Source organism: Thalassophryne amazonica, chromosome 16 (assembly GCF_902500255.1).
Source record: "Thalassophryne amazonica chromosome 16, fThaAma1.1, whole genome shotgun sequence".
NCBI classification, from domain to species: Eukaryota; Metazoa; Chordata; class Actinopteri; order Batrachoidiformes; family Batrachoididae; genus Thalassophryne; species Thalassophryne amazonica.
The window spans coordinates 43,238,692-43,262,755 of record NC_047118.1 but is presented as its reverse complement, the minus strand read 5'-3'; the positions used below and the strand labels follow the sequence as shown (position 1 = coordinate 43,262,755).

Below are 24,064 nucleotides of genomic sequence, written 5' to 3'. Positions count from 1 at the left end.
CCCATGCCTCCTCTGGATCATCCAGATGGTCACTGGTGAACTTCAAACGGGCCTGGACATGTGCTGGCTTGAGCAGGGGGACCTTGCTGCCCTGCAGGATTTTAAACCATGACAGCATCATGTGTTACTAATGTAATCTTTGTGACTGTGGTCCCAGCTCTCTTCAGGTCGTTGACCAGGTCCTCCTGTGTAGTTCTGAGCTTTCTCAGAATCATCCTTACCCCACAAAGTGAGATCTTGCATGGAATCCCAGACCGAAGGAGACTGACAGTCATCTTGTGTTTCTTCCACTTTCTAATAAATAATCATAACAGTTGTTGTCTTCTACCAAGCTGTTTGCCTGTTGTCCTGTAGTCCATCCCAGCCTTGTGCAGGTCTACAATTTTGTCCCTGGTGTCCTTAGACAGCTCTTTGGTCTTGGCTATGGTGGACAGGTTGGCGTGTGATTGATTGAGTGTGTGAACAGGTGTCTTTTATACAGGTAACAAGTTTTAACAGGTGCAGTTAATACAGGTAAAGAGTGCAGAATAAGAGGGCTTCTTAAAGAAAAATTAACAGGTCTGTGAGAGCTAGAATTCTTGCTGATGGTAGGTGTTCAAATACGTATTTGCAGCAGTAACATACAAATAAATTATTAAAAAAAATCATACATTATGATTTCTGATTTTTTTTTTTTTTTAGATTATGTCTCTCACAGTGGACATGCACCTAAGATGAAAATTTCAGACCCCTCCATGATTTCTAAGTGGGAGAACTTGCAAAACCGCAGGGGGTATATATATATATATATATATATATATATATATATATATATATATATATATATATATATATATATATATATATATATACGAGGGCTGTCAATAAAGTTACGGTCCTTTTTATTTTTTTCAAAAACTATATGGATTTCATTCATATGTTTTTACGTCAGACATGCTTGAACCCTCGTGCGCATGCGTGAGTTTTTCCACGCCTGTCGGTGACGTCATTCGCCTGTGAGCACTCCTTGTGGGAGGAGTCGTCCAGCCCCTCGTCGGAATTCCTTTGTCTGAGAAGTTGCTGAGAGACTGGCGCGTTGTTTGATTAGAATTTTTTCTAAACCTGTGAGACACATCGAAGTGGACACGGTTCGAAAAATTAAGCTGGTTTTCAGTGAAAATTTTAACAGCTGATGAGAGATTTTGAGGTGATTCTGTCGCTTTAAGGACTTTTCACGGTGCGAGATGTCGTGCAGCGCTCTCAGGCGGCGTCATCAGCCTGTTCAAGCTGAAAACCTCCACATTTCAGGCTCTATTGATCCAGGACGTCGTGAGAGAACAGAGAAGTTTCAGAAGAAGTCGGTTTCAGCATTTTATCCGGATATTCCACTGTTAAAGGAGATTTTTTTAATGAAAGACGTGCGGGCGGGTCCGCGCGTCGGACGCAGCCGACGCGGTGCGGCGGCACAGGAAAAACACCTCCGTGTTGATAACCATTTGTAAAATCCAGGCGGCTTTTGATGGCTTTCAGTGGAGTGAGTATATGAGAAATTGTTTAACAGGCAGGACATGTTCCAACTTGTCCTTAAGGCTTTCAACAGAGGTGTTTTTCCTGTGGCGGAGCGTCGCGGCGGCTGCGTCCCGACGCGCGGACCCGTCCGCACGTCTTTCATTAAAAAAATCTCCTTTAACAGTGGAATATCCGGATAAAATGCTGAAACCGACTTCTTCTGAAACTTCTCTGTTCTCTCACGACGTCCTGGATCAATAGAGCCTGAAATGTGGATGTTTTCAGCTTGAACAGGCTGACGACGCCGCCTGAGAGCGCAGCGCGACGTCTCGCACCGTGAAAAGTCCTTAAAGCGACAGAATCACCTCAAAATCTCTCATCAGCCGTTAAAATTTTCACTGAAAACCAGCTTAATTTTTCGAACCGTGTCCACTTCGATGTGTCTCACAGGTTTAGAAAAAATTTTGATCAAACAACGCGCCAGTCTCTCAGCAACTTCTCAGACAAAGGAATTCCGACGAGGGGCTGGACGACTCCTCCCACAAGGAGTGCTCACAGGCGAATGACGTCACCGACAGGCGTGGAAAAACTCACGCACGCGCACGAGGGTTCAAGCATGTCTGACGTAAAAACATATGAATGAAATCCATATAGTTTTTGAAAAAAATAAAAAGGACCGTAACTTTATTGACAGCCCTCGTATATATCTATATATATATATATATACACACACACACACACACACACACACACACACACACACACACACACACACACACACACACACACACATACAAGGGGTGGTTGAGAAGTTTTGAGCACGACCCAGAAAAATGTAGATAATGGTTTTCCATCTTTTACATTGAGAAACCAAAATTTCTCAACAATGCACCCATTTTCAACTCATCGGGTACAATTGAGAAATAGTTTCTCAATCGCTCCTCATATATACAACCCCTGGCAAAAATTATGGAATCACCGGCCTCAGAGGATGTTCATTCAGTTGTTTAATTTTGTAGAAAAAAAGCAGATCACAGACATGACACAAAACTAAAGTCATTTCAAATGGCAACTTTCTGGCTTTAAGAAACACTATAAGAAATCAAGAAAAAAAGATTGTGGCAGTCAGTAACAGTTACTTTTTTAGACCAAGCAGAGGAAAAAAATATGGAATCACTCAATTCTGAGGAAAAAATTACGGAATCACCCTGTAAATTTTCATCCCCCAAACTAACACTTGCATCAAATCAGATCTACTCGTTGACATTGACCCTATGTGTCTTTTTACAAGGAATGTTTTCGCAGTTTTTGCTCTATGGCAAGATGCATTATCATCTTGAAACATCCCCAAACATCCTTTCAATTGTCCAAAATATCAACGTAAACTTGTGCATTTATTGATGATGTAATGACAGCCATCTCCCCAGTGCCTTTACCTGACATGCAGCCCCATATCATCAATGACTGTGGAAATTTACATGTTCTCTTCATGCAGTCATCATTATAAATCTCATTGGAACGGCACCAAACAAAAGTTCCAGCATCATCACCTTTTTTTTTTAGATGATGTCTCTCACAGTGGACATGCACCTAAGATGACAATTTCAGACCCCTCCATGATTTCTAAGTGGGAGAACTTGCAAAATCGCAGGGTGTTCAAATACTTATTTTCCTCACTGTATGTGAGTGCATATGTGTATGCGTGTATGGGTCAGTGATGCCGGTAACATGTTACTTAGTAACGCGTTACTCTAATCTGACCACTTTTTTTTAGTAACGAGTAATCTAACATGTTAATCTTTCCAAATCAGTAATCAGATTAAAGTTACTTCTCCAAGTCACTGTGCGTTACTATTATTTTTGCATTGTGGGTCAATAGCAGCATTAAACTTGGTCCGTGGGCAGGAGGTCAGGGTTCGACTGAACTACACACTTTAAGCGAGCTGTGAGCTTTTCATCCGCGGTTTTCTGCAACAGCTACGACTTGTCCTCACCTCTTAAAGCACAGTGACAACAGCACACCTGCACTGAGCTTTACAGACATTTTTATGCTTTTTTTTCTCCGAGCCGCTCCGTATCTGCTGCTAAAAACAGCTGATCCTCCGCGACGTGTCAACAACTAACACTATTTTCCACTCAAATGCACATAAACTCGCTTTCTGAGGACCATATGATGTGAAAACGCAATAAAACCTTCTTACCTGTAAATCTGGTCATGTTTTCTGCTCAAACGCCAAAGCAGGGGCGAATCCAGATGGAATGGGGGTGTGGGGCAAGGATGTGCCCCCCACAACACCTCTAGATTAAAGGTCCAGTTTTGAAGCCTTTTTTTACTACAACTACTAATACTACTTAAAATAATAATAATTTCGACAAGTAAAATGTTTAGAGAGAATTTAAATGTTAGAAAAATGTTAGAATGAATTTAATAGTTACATTTATAAACAATGTAGGTTAGAAATTGCAAGTTTTACTGTTACAGTGCTGTCAACAGTTAAATATGAGGTCAAGAAAGAGGTCTTTATTTTACTTTTTATAAAACAAGTATTTATTTTCATTGAAGCCAAGAAAGAGTGACTATAAAGTGAGTTTTGGCAAAACAGGTATCATTGTCATGTTGAGGTGGCAGAGGGTTGTTGTCGGCAGCTGGGGAAATTAACTAAAAAAGTAACTAGTCTAACTACTACTAACTAACTACTAACTAATCTAACTTAGTTACTTTTCCAATTGAGTAATCAGTAAAGTTTTTTCTTTCAGGCTCCTCTCCTGTGGAACCAGCTCCCAATTCAGATCAGGGAGACAGACACCCTCTCTACTTTTAAGATTAGGCTTAAAACTTTCCTTTTTCCTAAAGCTTATAGTTAGGGCTGGATCAGGTGACCCTGAACCATCCCTTAGTTATGCTGCTATAGACGTAGACTGCTGGGGGGTTCCCATGATGCACTGTTTCTTTCTCTTTTTGCTCTGTATGCACCACTCTGCATTTAATCATTAGTGATCGATCTCTGCTCCCCTCCACAGCATGTCTTTTTCCTGGTTCTCTCCCTCAGCCCCAACCAGTCCCAGCAGAAGACTGCCCCTCCCTGAGCCTGGTTCTGCTGGAGGTTTCTTCCTGTTAAAAGGGAGTTTTTCCTTCCCACTGTAGCCAAGTGCTTGCTCACAGGGGGGTCGTTTTGACCGTTGGGGTTTTACATAATTATTGTATGGCCTTGCCTTACAATATAAAGCGCCTTGGGGCAACTGTTTGTTGTGATTTGGCGCTATATAAAAAAAATTGATTGATTGATTGATTAAAGTAACTAAGTTACTTTTTCAAGGAGTAATCAGTAATTGGATTACTTTTTCAAAGTAACTGTATATATATATATATATATATATATGTATATATATATATATACATACGGATGTATGTGTGTGTGTGTGTATATATATACACTCAACAAAAATATAAACGCAACACTTTTGGTTTTGCTCCCATTGTGTATGAGATGAACTCAAAGATCTAAAACTTTTTCCACATATACAATATCACCATTTCTCTCAAATATTGTTCACAAACCAGTCTAAATCTGTGATAGTGAGCACTTCTCCTTTGCTGAGATAATCCATCCCACCTCACAGGTGTGCCATATCAAGTGTTGTGTGTTGGGGGGTTTGGCTGGATGTTTTTGTGTTGTTTTCTTTTCTTTGCTCTCCAGGTGGTATGCAAACTGGTTTTTGTCTGTGGAGAAGGTGTTGGCAGAGGAATCCTTCACCCTCATCAACATTATTGGCTGCACTTGTGGAGGATGTCCACGTGCAGGCCTAATGACTCGCAGCACCTGTGGATGATGCTCACGTGCAGACTTAAGGACTTTCAGCTGAAGCAGATAATTAGATGGCGTTCTGCATTTAAGCCATGAGTGGTTCAAGCAGAATTGCCGGGAACTCGACCTTGTGACGTTCGTTTGTGAGACGCTGAGGACCGCGCCTGGGTTTGACACATCGTGCCTGTGAAGGAGGACGGGTGAGGGACACATGCTGTCAGCACACATCAGAGGTGATTGATTGTCTGAATAAGTGTTAATAGTAATTTGGTATTTTGTTACGCAGTATATTTGAACATTGATGAGAATTGTGCAGCTCGCTTCTCACGGCCGTGGCGTGCGGATTGATGATCCTCCACCTGTTGTGAGAAGCTGCTCATTTACATAAAGCTTAAATTCAGACCTGAATGTGTTGCTGATAGTGTGTGCCTTTGAAGGATATTAGTTGTAGCTGTTGACTTACCTCACCTCTTCTATCCTTCACAGAGTCAGTTTGTCGTGTCCACCTGGGGGGTGTTTGGCGGTGAATGTGAGTCCAGAAGCGCCGGGCTTCAATCCCTTTGGGTGCTGGAGAGCGCGCCGTCCTTCACTCCGCCAGACAAGCTATATATTATGTTGTACACAATTATTGCACAGAAAGGGGAATAAATGTTTTGTTTTTGGAACCGCTTTCTGGTTATTTAGCGCTGGGTTCAGTCAGACGCAGGTCCGCTCCTCAACCCGCGTTGGCACATAACAATCAAGATGCTGATTAGACACCATGATTAGTGCACAGGTGTGCCTTAGACTGCCCACAATAAAAGGCCACTCTGAAAGGTGCAGTTTTGTTTTACTGGGGGGGATACCAGTCAGTATCTGGTGTGACCACCATTTGCCTCATGCAGTGCAACACATCTCCTTCGCATAGAGTTGATCAGGTTGTCAATTGTGGCCTGTGGAATGTTGGTCCACTCGTCTTCAGTGGCTGTGCGAAGTTGCTGGATATTGGCAGGAACTGGTACACGCTGTCGTATACGCCAGTCCAGAGCATCCCAAACATGCTCAATGGGTGACATGTCTGGTGAGTATGCCGGCCATGCAAGAACTGGGACATTTTCAGCTTCCAAGAATTGTGTAGAGATCCTTGCAACATGGGGCCGTGCATTATCCTTTTGCAACATGAGGTGATGTTCTTGGATGTATGGCACAACAATGGGCCTCAGGATCTCGTCACAGTATCTCTGTGCATTCAAAATGCCATCAATAAAATGCACCTGTGTTCTTCATCCATAACAGACGCCTGCCCATACCATAACCCCACCGCCACCATGGGCCACTCGATCCACAACATTGACATCAGAAAACCGCTCACCCACCTGATGCCACACACGCTGTCTGCCATCTGCCCTGAACAGTGTGAACCGGGATTCATCCGTGAAGAGAACACCTCTCCAACGTGCCAAACGCCAGCGAATGTGAGCATTTGCCCACTCAAGTCGGTTACGACGACGAACTGGAGTCAGGTCAAGACCCCGATGAGGACTACGAGCATGCAGATGAGCTTCCCTGAGACTGTTTCTGACAGTTTGTGTGGAAATTCTTTGGTTATGCAAACCGATTGTTTCAGCAGCTGTCCGAGTGGCTGGTCTCAGATGATCTTGGAGGTGAACATGCTGGATGCATGTGGAGGTCCTGGGCTGGTGTGGTTACACGTGGTCTGCGGTTGTGAGGCTGGTTGGATGTACTGCCAAATTCTCTGAAACGCCTTTGGAGACGGCTTATGGTAGAGAAATGAACATTGAATACACGAGCAACAGCTCTGGTTGACATTCCTGCTGTCAGCATGCCAATTGCACGCTCCCTCAAATCTTGCGACATCTGTGGCATTGTGCTGTGTGATAAAACTGCACCTTTCAGAGTGGCCTTTTATTGTGGACAGTCTAAGGCACACCTGTGCACTAATCATGGTGTCTAATCAGCATCTTGATATGGCACACCTGTGAGGTGGGATGGATTATCTCAGCAAAGGAGAAGTGTACACTGTCACAGATTTAGACTGGTTTGTGAACAATATTTGAGGAAAATGGTGATATTGTGTATGTGGAAAAAGTTTTAGAACTTTGAGTTCATCTCATACAAAATGGGAGCAAAACCAAAAGTGTTGCATTTATATTTTTGTTGAGTGTATATATATATATATATATATATATATATATATATATATATATATATATATATATATATATATATATATACATACATACATACATATTCTATTTCTACCTTATTTCTTATGTCTTGTACTGTATTATTATTGCTTATCCTTGCACACGCTGTTTGATGAACATTTTCCTCTACTTGAACCCACCTTGTCTGTTTTTTTAAGCGCTGTCGTAACGTGAATTTCTCCTCTGTGAGATCAATAAAGTTTATCTTATCTTATTTCACACAATTTCCCAACTTCATTGGAATTGGGGTTGTAGATGTATTAAAATAAATAAAGCAATAAATAAAACCACATACCATAAAAACAACACTGCATTTTATCGAATCCCTCTTATCGAGTGAACAGTACAAGTATGAACCATCTGTTCCGCTGTAGATGACCCATGGTCACAGATGTACAGTCATGAAATGATATGAATGGAGCAGTGCACTCTGATCATGTCCACATTTACTGGCCTGCAGCATGTCCTGTGGACGGCGTGCTGCAGAACAGACACTGCATCATGTGGAACAGAGCTCACATGGGTGACGTGACATTCAGTTTGCCTGCTACGTGTTATGATTTGATGGTCCGTTTCACCTGGGACAGCCTGTCAATGTGCGTGCCATGTGCTTGCTCACTGCAGCCTGTCGCAACAGCGATGTATGTTTTTATGTATTTCCATGTGAGGACAGCAAGCAGACACAAGCACGTCACAGTGGACAGTTGTAAGTTTATGTCCATCCAAACACAGTACATGTTCCCCAACCGTGACATCCAGAACCAGAGAGAACAGCTGCAGCTGTTGGCAGCCACAGCCCTTGTCAGTTCAGCACACACCAATGTGTCACTCTGTGTCTGTGTTATGTGATTATTTCTTTTTAGTTATTTTTATTGCTATTTAGTTATCCTCCCATCTGCAACACATCCACCATGTGTTGCAGACACATGGCGGACACGCGATTCACACGCATGGCACGTGTTGCGGGGGGAGCCGAAATTGTGGCATGCGACATGTGCATTGTTTTGCAACGCCACACTCGTGGGGGCACTTAGACAAATTTCACAGCCAGCTCAAAAGTGATTGTCTGCTGACTGTTGTCGTGCTAACAGCACAAATGGCCACACATTGCCAAGTGAGTGGTGTTAAATATTCGTGTGTGTCACCTGGAATTTGACCAACACCTGCCGCAAGAGGGTTCAGTGGGCTCTCATAGGGCACACTCTGTCTTTCAGCCGCAGGTGTGCGCAAATAGTTGTAGCAACTTATGGAATCAGAATGAGACTCTAACCTGATGTCTCGGCATCTTGCAACTTTGCAAATCAGTCATCTGAAAGTGTACATGTTGTAAAAAGTTGCTTCATTTAGCATTTTGAGCTTTTAAAAACAGAATTATTTTCAAAAGTAATAGTTTTATTTTGAATTTTGTACATTTCAAAATAATCTTTTTCCAAAGCAGTCTCAGTATCAGTATCAGCACTCAGCCCCCTCCAGCAGTTTTTCAGGACTGCTCAGAAGTACCAACCCGGAGGACGGACTTATTTCACCCCCAAAAATCACCTTTCAGGTCAGTACCTGGAGGGGAAACAAGTATAAAGTTGTCGGATCTCTAAAATGCCCTAAGTTTCTGTGGTGGAAATGGGCTGCTTGACTTGGAGGAGTCTGTATTTGATTCAGATGGTCTAAAAATTTCTGCCCTCACTGTGTGGGATATTTCCAGAGGGGGTTAAACCCAAATGGTTTTTACCAAGAACAAAAGGTTCCAATCTTCTCTAAGTAGCCTCATTAATGCCTGGAATGTGCTGCAGTGGACTTTTACAACCAGTTAAGTGTCATGAAACATGGCTTTCACATGCACACATACGTGTAGCAGAACGAGTCAAGAAAGAAGATACAAGTTTCTGGCTGGAGAGAATATAAATATATGAAAGAGAGAGAAAAGTACAGTATTTTCCAGAATAAAAGCCTGAGATCCTGTAACTTCTGCAACTTACATTAGTGTTCAGAATAAAGTAGTGCTATGTGACTAAAAAGATTAATCCAGGTTTTGAGATATTTCTTATTGTTACATGGGAAACAAGGTACCAGTAGATTCAGTAGATTCTCACAAATCCAACAAGACCAAGCATTCATGATATGCACACTGTTAAGGCTATGAAATTGGTCTATTAGTAAAAAAAAGTAGAAAAGGGGGTGTTCACAATAATAGTAGCATCTGCTGTTGATGTTACAAACTCAAAACTATTATGTCCAAACTGCTTTTTTTTTAGCAATCCCGTGAATCACTAAACTAGTATTTAGTTGTATAACCACAGTTTTTCATGATTTCCTCTCATCTGCGAGGCATTAATTTTGTTGGTTTGGAACCAAGATTTTGCTCATTTACTAGTGTGCTTGGGGTCATTGTCTTGTTAAAACACCCATTTCAAGGGCATGTCCTCTTCAGCATAAGGCAACATGACCTCTTCAAGTATTTTGACATATCCAAACTGATCCATGATACCGGGTATGCGATATATAGGCCCAACACCATAGTAGGAGAAACATGCCCATATCATGATGCTTGCACCACCATGCTTCACTATCTTCATTGTGAACTGTAGCTTGAATTCAGAGTTTGGGGGTCATCTCACAAACTGTCTGCAGCCCTTGGACCCAAAAAGAACAATTTTACTCTCATCAGTCCACAAAATATTCCTCCATTTCTCCTTAGGCCAGTTGATGTGTTCTTTGGCAAATTGTAACCTCTTCTGCACATGTCTTTTATTTAACAAAGGGACTTTGCGGGGGATTCTTGCAAATAAATTAGCTTCACACAGGCGTCTTGTAACTGTCACAGCACTTACAGGTAACTCCAGACTGTCTTTGATCATCCTGGAGCTGATTAATGGGTGAGCCTTTGCCATTCTGGTTATTCTTCTATCCATTTTAATGGTTGTTTTCCTTTTTCTTCCATGCATCTGTTTTTTTTTTATTTTTTTCATTTTAAAGCATTGGAGATCTTTGTATATGAACAGCCTATAATTTTTTGCACTTGCGTATAAGTTTTCCCCTCTCCAATCAACTTTTTAATCAAACTATGCTGTTCTTCTGAACAATGTCTTGAAAGTCCCATTTTCCTCAGGCTTTCAAAGACAAAAGCATGTTCAACAGGTGCTGGCTTCATCCTTAAATAGGGGACACCCTATCTGGGGACACCCTAGGGAACACCTGTTTGTTCCACAAAACTGACAAACTCACTGACTGAATGCCACACTACTATTATTGTGAACACTCCCTTTTCTACTTTTTTTTTCTAATAGCCCGATTTCATAGCCTTAAGAGTGTGCATATCATGAATGCTTGGTCTTGTTGGATTTGTGAGAATCTACTGGTACCTTGTTTCCCATGTAACAATAAGAAATATACTCAAAACCTGGATTAATCTTTTTAGCCACATAGCACTATTATTCTGAACACTACTGTATATACTGGAAACAATCAAAGCTCTAAACAAAATAAACTCCAGTAATAAAATAATCAATGCTAACAATAAAAGTACATTACAATATTCAGGGGTGGCCAAGTTCGGTCCTTGAGAGCCACCTTCCTGACACTCTTAGTTGTCTCCCTGCTCCAACACACCTGAATCCAATGAAGAGACTCGTTAGCAGACTTTTAACGAGTCTTTCATTGGATTCAGGTGTGTTGGAGCAGGGAGACAACTAAGAGTGTCAGGAAGGTGGCTTTCGAGGACCGAACTTGGCCACCCCTGACAATATTGCATAAAAATCCCAAAATAAAGAGTTGTTTTAAAAAACATTCTAATAAAGTCACAATTTTATTGTAGTGTTTCCAAAGCTGTGGGCAAGCAATCTGTGTCTATCTGAAGATTTCTTTTGCCCAAATTGCATCAAATAACATCCGATATGATGTATAATGCATATTTATTTGTCCAGCTTGCTTATTTCTTAAATCTTAAGTAACAACACAGACTGTGGCATGCACATGTATTAGGTTCCTGTCTGTTGATAAACCTGCCCCCAAGAGAAACGCTGTGTTACAAAGTGAGTTCCATAATACATAAAAACTGTTTATTACATGGAAAACCACATAAAAACACTGGGACATTGGGTCTGGTGAGTGTGAGTATCTGGTTTATACGATGAAGGTTTAGGCGAGTTTTGCTGTATGTTTTTTTTTTCTTCACAACATGTTTTTTTTTTTTTTTTTTTTGACACATGCATCGTGCTCCAGAGTGAATTGTATTCTGGAAAATAGGTAAGTTGAGTCAGGTGTACTCATCTTTTTTAGTTCCTTGAAGATGTTTTGCTCTTCTTCCAGAAAAGCTACAACAGTTCTAATTGGAGTAGCGAGAAATTCAAATATTTATCCTTGGTGGGGTCACTGATGTCATTACAGACAAATATTTGAGTCTCTCACTGCTCCAGTTAGAACTGATGTAGCTTTTCTGGGTGAAGAGCAATGCATCTTCAAGGAACTAAACAAGTCCAGTTGACATGGCCACTTGGAAAGAGAGAATAGTGTTGTCATGACGTCAGCGGCGTGCTCTAATCAAAGCCTTTGGCTCCACATCCTTTACTTTCAGATCCCCACATTCATCCACATGCTCTGATCTGTCATAAATGATTAGTGGACATCAGAGTGCTGCTTTCAGGTCCATTGATGGTGCTGCAGAACAAGGCTCTTCTCTTCTGGTTTGATGTGCATGAAAGAATGACAGCCACACAAAGCCTCACTAAACATTTTCTTTCTCTGATCTGCAGGAAGACATGATACAAGCTCAGTTCTAAACACTGAAACCATCTGCACATACGATGAGTCATGAAGAAATCCAACAGCAGAATTACAAAATTATGAGTCTGTGTGACAATTATGAAGAGATTTGATGCAAGAAAAAAGACAAAAAGTCTGTTAAACTTCACAGGGTCTTCATTTTTTTGTTACACAGGGAGTCCTGCTGGGTCTGGTGGACCCATTGCATTTTGGGGTTTTAATTCAACATAATCACACTTTTTTTTTTTTGTATAATACTCAGCAGATGTTAACTTCATCCCAATTGCAAGTAATACAAACAACACATATGTTACGCTTGTTCCTTTTACCTTTGTTAAATCACATTTATGAATAGAAAGGCAACTTGTTTTTGTTCATTTTTAATTAAAATGTAAGAAGATAATGAAATGCATAATAAAACAGGCATAACTGGAAAATAATTAACAAATGAAGCAAGTTTTCCCAAAAACTATAGTGCATTATTTATTTGAATTTCATTACAAATTTAACCTACTCAGGTCAGTTTACACATAACACCTATCTGAACAACACATTAGCTCCATTGAACTCGGCCATTTTCATACAAGTCTATACCACACATGCGGGGCAGAGTTTCACTGTGTGTGTATTGCATATGTCTTCCACTGGGTGCATCTATATAGTGTTTTTCTGTCCATCTTGGGTCCACACACTTCACAGACTAGTCCTGGCTGCTGAAGGGCTGGTCCTGAGGCTCTTTCATGCTTCGGAGCTGGCTGATGCTCACCCTCCTCTACAAACTCAGTGTCAGACTCTGAATGTTTAGAAATGTGATCCTCACATTCTGAAACTTCTTCCTCTGCATCACCATCAAAACCCTGTCTCTTCCAATATCAACTGTAAGGCAGCCTAAACAGAGAATCACTTTGCTGTCTTGATCAGTTGTGGTATGGAACCATGCTGACAGAGCTATTTATAGTGTCAGGTCCCCAAGATTGGGGAGAAAGGGTGAAATGTGTGGGAATGTGGGTGCAGTCCATGCACAATGTTGCAACCTTATGTGGGAACAATGGGTGCTCACAGCAAGGGCCCATTCACCTGCTTCACTTTGCTCTGCTCCACTCCGCTCCACTCCACTCCACTCCACTCCACTCCACTCACTCACTCACTCACTCACTCACTCACTCACTCACTCACTCACTCACTCACTCACTCACTCACTCACTCACTCACTCACTCACTCACTCACTCACTCACTCACTCACTCCTATAAGCAACAGGTTTGTCATCGTGTCCCACAGCGGCCTGTACTCAAGGTTCTTGAAATGGACCAATATCTCTACCTGGTGGACATTTACCATGAATGCAGGTACAATAGAATTTCACCAAGAGCTCTGGCACCTGCATGGTCTGCTGAAGAGATACTTATAGTAGGGGTGTGGCAAGCAGCAGCTCCTTTCCATGGAGTTGGAGTATTTTTGGCTGTAAACTTTAATATGTGTTTAGACAGTTTGTGTTATTTTCTCAGAAACAGCTCAAGGTTTAAATGCTTTGATTATTTTCTTCACATGCTACCACACGCTGGTGTAATAACACTTAAAAATGAACAGAATAAAACTGATAATAATAATAATAACAATAATAATACCACAGACACACAGAATCTCGTCTCTGCTGTTTGCGGACGATGTGATTCTGTTGGCTTCATCAAATCAGGACCTTCAGCATGCACTGGGGTGGTTTGCAGCCGAGTGTGAAGCATCCGGGATGAAAATCAGCACCTCCAAATCCGAGGCCATGGTTCTCGACCGGAAAAAGGTGCTTTGCCCTCTTCAGGTCGGTGGAGTGTCCTTGCCTCAAGTGGAGGAGTTTAAGTATCTCGGGGTCTTGTTCACGAGTGAGGGACGGATGGAGCGTGAGATCGATAGACGGATCGGTGTTGTGAAAGTGTAGTGACACGGACCCACAGCAGGGGGCGCAAATGAACGGTCAATAGATGAGCCAAAAATTAACAATTTAATGTTGTGAAGGAGCACAACGAACATACAGACAATCTCAGAATAAGATTACAGTCAATCCACAGAGGTGACGTGTGGGCAGGCTCGAGGATAGAAGACGTCTGTCCTGAGAAGAGCCGGAACCACACGATTTCCGCCGCCACTGAACCTGGTGAATACTGGAGCCGCCAAGTCCCGAATTCCCAGGTGATCACCGTCCCCGACTGTCGGATCTGGTACTGCTGGCGAGAACAAAGACAGTCAAGTGTAGGTGTGTGTACATCCAGTAACAACAACGGTGGGAATGCCACCTCCACCTCTCACTCAATATGCTGATGAATTTACAGTGATCCCTCAGAGGAAAAGAGTGCCGTCCTGCACTCACTCAGCACCACAGGAAAAGGGACCGGTACTCCTGCAAACACTCACAATATACAGCTTATAAGTAAACACAAATGGCTGAGGATATTACCTCCAATGAAGTACGATATCTCGGCGATGAGGTGGAGATGACGTCTGGGTTTTATGGAGTGCGATGATGAAGAATGAGTGACAGCTGTCAGGAATTACTGAGTGACAGCTGTCACTCCCGGCTGTGTCCGTGGCGGCAGCGCCCTCTCGTGCCTGAAGCCCGCACTTCAGGCAGGGCGTCCTCTGGTGGTGGGCCAGCAGTACCTCCTCTTCTGGCGGCCCACACAACAATCGGTGCAGCATCTGCAGTGATGCGGTTGCTGTATCGGACCGTCGTGGTGAAGAGAGAGCTGAGTAGGGGGGCAAAGCTCTCGATTTACAGATTGATCTACGTTCCGATCCTCACCTATGGTTATGAGATTTGGCTCATAAACGAAAGAACAAGATCGCAATTACAAGCGGCCAAGATGAGTTTCGTCCGCAGGGTGGCTGGGCGCTCCCTTAGAGATAGGGTGAGGAGCTCGGTCACTCGGGAGGAGCTCGGAGTCGAGCCGCTGCTCCTCCACATCGAAAGGAGTCAGTTGAGGTGGCTCGGGCATCTTTTCCGGATGCCCCCTGGACGCCTTGCTGGAGAGGTGTTCTGGGCACGTCCCATTGGGAGGAGGCCCCGGGGAAGACCCAGGACACGCTGGAGGGACTACATCTCTTGGCTGGCTTGGGAACGCCTTGGGGTTCCCCCGGAGGAGCTGGAGGAGGTGTGTGTGGATTGGGAGGTCTGGGTGACTTTGCTTGAGCTGCTGCCCCCGCGACCCGACTCCGGATAAAGCGGAAGAAAATGGATGGATGGATGGATGGACAATAATAATAATAATAATAATAATAATAATAACAATTATTATTATTGTTATTATTGATGTTGTTGTTATATGTTATTAGTTGGCAAAGTGATTAGAGCAAAGCTGTAAGTAATCAATTCTACGTGTTGTGTGGGGGTTTCAGCATTTTTCAAAGTTTTCTTTAAAATTTGTATAAATTTAATATCAGACATTTAATGTCTTAGCTCAAATTAGTGAATCCTTTTTAAGTGGAGGCAATTTTGAACTGTTTTTTATTAATGAGGTTCATCACTCTCTTTCAGTTGTTCTCCTCTCTTATACATACAAAATTAGTATGCAACAAATATGACATGATGAATTACATAAGACAGCTGACCGCACACCTGTGTCCGTGCATTTGCATCAGTTTGTTTGTGTCCGTCTGTGCTGTGATGTAAAACGTGGTTTTGTAACATCTCCAGATGTGTTTATTCCCCCATAAACCGGAATTGGGAGATTTACTGCTTATTCAACAGGCTGCACAGTGCAAACAACCACACACGTGCACTAATTTTCCCTTGGCAACAAGAACCACAAATAATGCAAATGTAGTTAATGGTTAGTGGTCAGACATATCCTGTTGTTCCATTACAGACAGTGAAGTCACCGGTGGTCATAGTGATGCAGTTGCTGGGGAAACAGTGAGACACACTAAAATGCAGACAGCATGATTAAGATTAGCGATATATCCTCTAAGAATAACCAGAGCACACGCATGCAGACACACACGCACTCTGTTTCGTGTTTTGTCGCTTCAGAGGGTCACGCACTGACATACCATGATTCCCTAAACCCTTAACCTTCCCCAGTACCTCACTGTGCACAGGGGTGTAGCCAGAGGGACTCTTCAGCACCCCATCACCAAATTTTGACTTGTAAAAATTATAGTGCTGGATTACTGCATGCTTTGGATGAAAATATTTCAAGATTTTTTTTATCATCTGAGTAATTCTGTCTCTTCTAATAACTTCATATTGAATCTGCCCCTTGATCCTGATTCCTTTGATCCTGATTACAGGATCAAAGCAAAATCACACGCAGCCAGACAAGTGACAACAAAAACATAACCTTAAGGAACTGTAGCATTCATCAATCAAGATGAAATGTCAGTGATTAAAATCAGGATCAAAGGGCATTTATTAGTTCGCGTTCAAAGATGTGTAATCAGGATCAAAGTTTAGTGTAGTCCGCTGGAGGTTTCTTCCTCACATTGGACTTATGTCTCTTGTATTCGGCCAACTTGTGCTGTGATGCAGAAGTAAAAATGCCAGATTGAGTTTTTCTTTATCACTGCTGCCAATGTGCTTGCTCTGGGGGGTGGGTAAGGTTAAACCTTACTCTTGCAATGTGCCTTTGGGTGACTTGCCAGTTCCAAAAAAAAAAAAAAAAAGACAGGATTAATCACAACAGCAGTTTAAAGTTGTATGTTATATTATTATAATACACTAGGTTAGTGCTGATTACAAGCAATACTGAATCCAGCCCCATGACACAGGAGCTACTGGGCATGCTTATAACAGTAATGTGTACAGTCTATACACGAATGTCTGTGGCTATAACAACACCTTTCCACATAACTAAAATGAATCTGCTAACAACTCAAAACTGCCTTCTGCTGAAGAATGCAGCATGTCTTTCCACAGGATTATTGGTGTATATTATATCTCTAGAGATTTAAGGAGGTCAGGAAACAATAAGTCTTTGAACACACACACACACACACACACTGTGCTGCAATCTATTGCCTGGTCCGGTAATTTTCATCCAGCTGCAAAGAAATCGCCTATTATTCACATCACAATTAACATAATCTGCATTGTATTTTCCTTTTTGTTTGCATTGTAGCCTGGCATCAAATAACCGAGCAGTCAAATACGCACGTAAGAAAATATTATTTATTTCAAGAAGTACAAATAAAATATGAAGCAAAGTCATCTTTAGAATTACAGCGAAAGACACATATTAGCCACTATCTACACAAATTAATCCAATTATTTAGTTTTGTGGAACACGATTCATCCGGACATCACAAATTTTTTTGAACATGTTCCCATCTTGATTGGTTATAATATTAAACAACAGATTACACATTTTTTATGCCCCAGCTGGGTTTCCAATTGGGTGTCAGCTAGAGACCAGCTTTAGTTATTAATAAGGAGAAAATAAAGCATTTTGTCAGTGAGCTTTTTCCTCACTTCTTAAATCACAGTTTTTCTGTTGAGCCAAAAAGGTCTGTCTTGATTGACAGATTAATCAGCCATGAAAATAATTCTTAGCTGCATCTCTAATATACCGGTAAGCATTCATTTGTGCATGTTGTCGTGATCTAGCTGATCATAGAACTTGTTCTCAGAAAAGCCTGAACCTGGAAGTCGACCTTTGTGAGGCCCACAAAAGAAACTAGTCTCTACAACCGAGTGTTGAAATGGTTCGATGGCCTCCATAGCTTCAGCACAATTAGTTATTAACTGTAAAATCACTGTTTTGTCTTGTCCCCCAACATACCCCCCGACTACCAGGTTTATGAACTGCAGGGTCCCGGCCAGTAGGCGTTACCAGCCCACTGAATACGAACATGCGGCTAACTGTGCCACACACGGGGTGAGTTCAGCAGACACACACACACACACGCAGACATGCACATATTTACACACACGCGCGCACACACACACACACACACACACACACACACACACACACACACACACACACACACACACACACACACACACACACACACACACACACACACACACACACACACACACACACACACACACACACAAAGTACCTTTTCTTCTGGAGTTTCTTGAGTCAGACTCAAACTGAGGGCTTCAGAACTTCAGGCTTCAGAACTGTTCAAACGAGATTGTAATCCAACTACATTTGTTCTGCAAATCTGATTGGTTAATTGTGTAATATTTCAGACCATAAAATATCGATTTGATGGTGGCAAAATATTGTTTTTTAATATTGACTGTTTCACATTTGATTTATTACTCCGTGCCCTGACTGCTTTGCTAAGCAGATGTTAATAATGGTACTGGAGTGATGATGCTGTTGCTACGGTAAGGTTTGCTGACCAAATTACTTACAGAAAAATAAACTGTGCAAACGATGAAATTGGATTAGAATGGGAATAACCCCCTTGTGTTTGATGATTTGCGGACGTTAATGTGGGATTCCACGGTTGCAAATTGAGTTTTACCGGCGACGCATTAGCAGAGCCGGTAGAATGGTCAAAAATAGCTGTTCTTCTGGCTCTGCTAATGCGTCGCAGGTAAAACCCAATTTGTATCCGTGAAATCCTGCATTAACGTCTGCAAATCATCAAACACAAGGGGGTTATTCCCATTCTAATCCAATTCCAATGTTTGCACAGATCTGTGTCCACCACTGAAGGCTACATCTTATTCTGCATAATAATATTGTTCAGTAAAAATGTTACGCAAACAAACGGTGTAGTCAGCTCATCAAAGCTTACTGTGGCAACAGTGTCTTCATGCCAAACTGGAAATTCTGTGAGCAAAATCCACATCACTACTTTCGTATGATATCTTAAATTAATTCATTTCTGTGTCGTTGCTCCGCCAGTTTTTTTCTTTCTTCTTCTTTTTCTTCGTTATGTTTAATGGCGGTTGGTAACCTCTCGCTCTCAGCTGACAGTGCCATTATTGAAATCTGCGTAACAACGGGCGCAGACTGACAACCTGAGTAATTACCTGACTATTTATAGGCTCTGGAGGACAGCATGATGGCCAAGACATTAGTGTGCTTGCTTCCAAACCAGAATGTTGCTGGTTCAAGACCACCTGTGCCAATTCTCCATGTAAAGTGGAGAAAGGCATCCGGCATAAAACCTGTGCCAAATCAACATGCAGGTCCATATCAGATCTGCTGTGGTGACCCCACGTGAAAGAGGGAGAAGCTGGAAGAACATACTCGTATCTACAGGCTGTATTACCATGGTAACAGCCAAAACTAAAATTCACACACTTCTTGGATCTTATTTAGCGCCAAGGGTACAGAGCAGAACTTCATCGGAAATGACTCAGAAACCACAAATTTCTCTTTGGTCCAAATGAACATACTGAACACCTGTTTTAGCAACGTTCACATATTTTCCTCATATATTTTCCTGGAACACATTCAAACTTCCAGCTATCACAGCCCAACCTGAACTCAACTGGTGACAGTCTGGGACAAGGCCTGTGAAGTTGGTCTGCAGTCGTACTCAACTTGGGATACCAGACGTTGTGGTAGCTCTTTTTGTGCTCTGTGTGATAGCTGGACATAGAGTTGCCCCAAAACCTACATTGAGCCACCCAGAGCTGAAGTAGCCAGGAGTTCAACTGAGCTTCCAAAATTTTTGAACATGTTCAAAACTGGTATGAGTTTAACTGATGTTTCCTGAGTTGTGCTGAGTGCCACAGCTAGCGCCACGGCGAGTACCACGCCAAACACCATGCCAGATGCCACAGCGAGCGCCACGCTGAACGCCATGTCGAACTACACGCTGAACTCCACGCCGAGCGCCCCTTGCATTGAGTATTTCAATCTCAATCTCAGTTTATTTATACAGCACATTAAAATCAATGCCAGTGACCAAAGTGCTGTACACAAATAAGAACAAGCAAGTTAAAATACATTGTATACAAAAATAATAAACCACAGTTAAAACAATAAATAATAAGAACCAACATCTCAAGCTGAGTTAAAAACCAAAGAGAAGAAATGTGTTTTAAGAGAGGATTTAAAAGCAGAGAGAGAATCAGCCTGCCTGATGTGCAAAGAAAGGAGAGCAAAGAAAGTTGGAAATTAAAAAATTTAGACAGCATTCATCGCTGTGGCCCTTCTGCTCTCACAATCAGCAGCAGCAACGGATGTTTTTTCCTTTGTCCTCTCAGTGAAATAATTTAGTGTGTGCTGAATTTATTCAACATGAGGATACGATGTTGCAGTGACATGATGCAGAAGAGAAATGGTTTTGTATGTCTGGGAACAATGTGATCACAGAATAAGTTGAAAAACATTCTTGAAGAATGTCCTGCAACATTCCTCATCAGTGTTTTTATAAATGTTTGCTTCCAGGTGTGAGTCAACACATCACAACAGACTGCCTATGATATGATGTTGCGTTTTGGGATAATCTCAAAATGCAGCACAGAACCGGTCAGTTTTCCATTCCTCTGTCCGTCGCCGCCTGTCTCCATGTTTGATGACTTTCAGTTCAGTGCATTTACTGAAAAGATGGATGGCTGCAGGGATGGGGAGTGAAGAGGATTTTTGTATGTTACATAGAATCACGTGATTCATCCCGGAGCCTCCTATAATCTCTTTTAATCTTTGAGAGTGTTTGAGTCCAAGAGAGCGAGGGGGAGTGGGACTGAGTGGCACTAACACGGTCAAACCAAAAACTTTACAGGCAGACGTATAGAATAATTACAAAAATCCTCGACAGTAGGGAGCAGGACAGAGACTGCTGTCCTGTAGGTGGTAATATTCTTCTCCATGTTTTTATGAAGCAAGCACACCAAAACAAATAAAATGTTATAATAATAATGAAAGACATTTGAGGGTTGATGCACACCCTGCACGCTCGACACACCACAATATATGGTTCATCCAGAAAGTATTCACAGTGCTTCACGTTTTCCACATTTTGTTATGTTACTTATTCCAAGATAGATTAAATTTTTTTTTTCCTCTCAAAATTCTACACACAATACCCCATAATGACAGTGAAAAAAGCTTTTTTAATTTTTTTTAGATTTTTGCCAATTAAGTAAAAACAACAACAACAACAACAATAATAATAATAATAATAATAATAATAATAATAAAAACTAAGAAATCACACGTACATAAGTATTCACAGCCTTTGCCATGAAGCTCAGAATTGAGCTCAGGTGCATCCTGTTTCCACTGATCATCCTTGAGATGTTTTTACAGCTTAATTGGAGTCCACCTGGGGTAAATTAAGCTGACTGGACATGATTTGGAAAGACACACACCTGTCTACATATAAGGGGGAGGTGATGGTCTAGTGGTTAAGGTGTTGGGCTTGAGTCCAGAAGATCATGGATTCAAATCCCTGTGTTGTGTGGGCCGCTGAAGAGGAGGTACTGCTGGCCCACCACCACAAGATGGCGCCCTGCTTGAAGTGCGGGCTTCAAGCACGAGAGGGCGTCGGCTTTGCTGGAGGTGACAGCTGTCATCAATCAACACAAGCTGTCACCCATCACCACCACTACAAAGACCGGACTGCAACTCCACCTCCTCGCCGAGAAATCAACTACCATTCAGGTAATTTCTCTGCTGCCTGACACTGTGTGTGTTTAACCTGAACTTCTATTTGCAGCCGTTTTCCTGGAGTGTTTCCTTATCTGGAGGATTGGCGTTTGGTGTGACAGCGACGGCTTCGCCTCACACCCCAACTCAGATAAGTGGTTGACCAGGAGCTGCACGAGTGTGTGTGATTGGAGGTGGAGGTTTTCCCTCCTTTACTTAATACAGACTGTGGGATTACTGAGTGTGCGAACTCGCGCTCATCAGGACTGTCTCTGTTCTCTGCCAGCAGTACCGGGTCTGACTGCTGAAGACAGCGACCACCTGGGGCGCAGGGCTTGGCAGCTCCGGTGTTCTTCAGCTCCGTTGGTGGTGGAAGCTGTGTGGGGATCCGGCTCTTCTCTCTCCAGGCGTCTTCTATCGTCGAGCCTGCCCACACGTCACCTGGTGTATGATTGACAGTCCACCATATTATTATTGTCTGTACGTTGTTGTGCGATTCACAACATTAAATTGTTACTTTTTGGCTTATCCATTGTCTGTTCATTAACGCCCCCTGTTGTGGGTCCGTGTCACGTCACTTTCACAACACCCTGCCTGACTAGAAAATCACTAAGGTCCCTTGGACAAGGCCTTTAATCCCCTATTGCTCCAGGTGTGTAGTGAGTGCCATGTATGGCAGCACCCTGATATCAGGGTCAGTGTGAGGCATAATTGTAAAGCGCTTTGAGCGTCTGATGCAGATGGAAAAGTGCTATATAAATGCAGTCCATTTATTTCCATTTAAGGTCCCACAGTTGACAGTTCATGTCAGAGCACAAACCAAACATGAAGTCAAAGTAATTGTCTGTAGATGTCCGAGGCAGGATTGTCTGGAACCACAAATCTGTGGAAGGTTACAGAAACATTTCTTCCCAATGAGCTCAGTGGCCTCCATCATCCATAAATGGAAGAAGTTCAAATCCACCAGGACTCTTCCTAGAGCTGGTCGCAAGTCTAAACTGAGCTATCAGGTGAGAAGGACCTTAGTCATGGAGGTGACCAAGAACCCAACGGTCACTCTATCAGAGCTCCAGCATTCCTCTGTGGAGAGAGGAGAACCTTCCAGAAGGACAACCATCTCTGCAGCAATCCACCAATCAGGCCTGTATGATAGAGTGGCCAGACGGAAGCCACTCCTTAGTAAAAGGCACATGGCAGCCCACCTGGAGTTTGCCAAAAGGCACCTGAAGGACTCTCAGACCATAAGAAACAAAATTCTCTGGTCTGATGAGACAAAGATTGAACTCTTTGGTGTGAATGCCAGGTGTCATTTTTGGAGGAAACCAGGCACCATCCCTACAGTGAAGCATGGTGGTGGCAGCATCATGCTGTGGGGATGTTTTTCAATAGCAAGAACTGGGAGACTAGTCAGGATTGAGGGAAAGATGAATGCAGTAATGTACAGAGACATCCTGGATGAAAACCTGCTCCAGAGCGCTCTTGACCTCAGACTGGGGCGATGGTTCATCTTTCAGCAGGACAATGACCCTAAGCATACAGCCAAGATATCAAAGGAGTGGCTTCAAGACAACTCTGTGAATGTCCTTGAGTGGCCCAGCCAGAGCCCAGACCTGAATTTGCTTGAACGTCTCTGGAGAGATCTGAAAATGGCTGTGAACCGACGCTCCCCATCTAACCTGAATGGAGCTTGAGAGGTACTGCGTACTAGTGGTAAAGCGCTGGGCTTGAGACCAGAGGATCCTCTGTTCAAACCCCAGCCTGCCCGGAAAATCATTAAGGGCCCTTGGGCACTTTGAGCATCTGATGCAGATGGAAAAGCGCTATATAAATGCAGTCCATTTACTGCAAAGAGAAATGGGCAAAGATAGGTGCACCAAGCTTGTGGCATCATATTCAAGAAGACTTGAAGCTGTAATTGCTGCCAAAGGTGCATCAACAAAGTATTGAGCAAAGAGTGTGAATACTTAAGTGATTTCTTGTTTGTTTAATACATTTGAAAAAAATTATTTTATGTTGTCATTATGGGGTGTTGTGAGTAGAATTTTGAGGGAAAAAAATTAATTTACTTTATTTTGGAATAAGGCTGTAACATAACAAAATGTGGAAAAATTAAAGTGCTAAATACTTTCTGGATGTCCTGTATCTTTTCAGATAATGTTCCCACTAAGTTTGAAGGAAATATGTCCAGCTGTTTTTGAGTTATCTTGTACACACACACACACACACACACACACACACACACACACACACACACA

The 24,064-nt window shown here is 42.4% G+C and overlaps 1 protein-coding gene across 1 annotated transcript in view; it reads left to right on the top strand.

Annotated features, from left to right (window-relative positions):
* Positions 1–24,064, top strand: part of mmd2a (monocyte to macrophage differentiation-associated 2a) — a 42,030-nt gene that overhangs the window by 2,260 nt on the left and 15,706 nt on the right. The window contains exon 2 of the mRNA XM_034190867.1: positions 18,038–18,119. Within this exon, the coding sequence (XP_034046758.1) occupies positions 18,038–18,119 (82 nt within the window). The remainder of the gene's footprint in view (positions 1–18,037; positions 18,120–24,064) is intronic.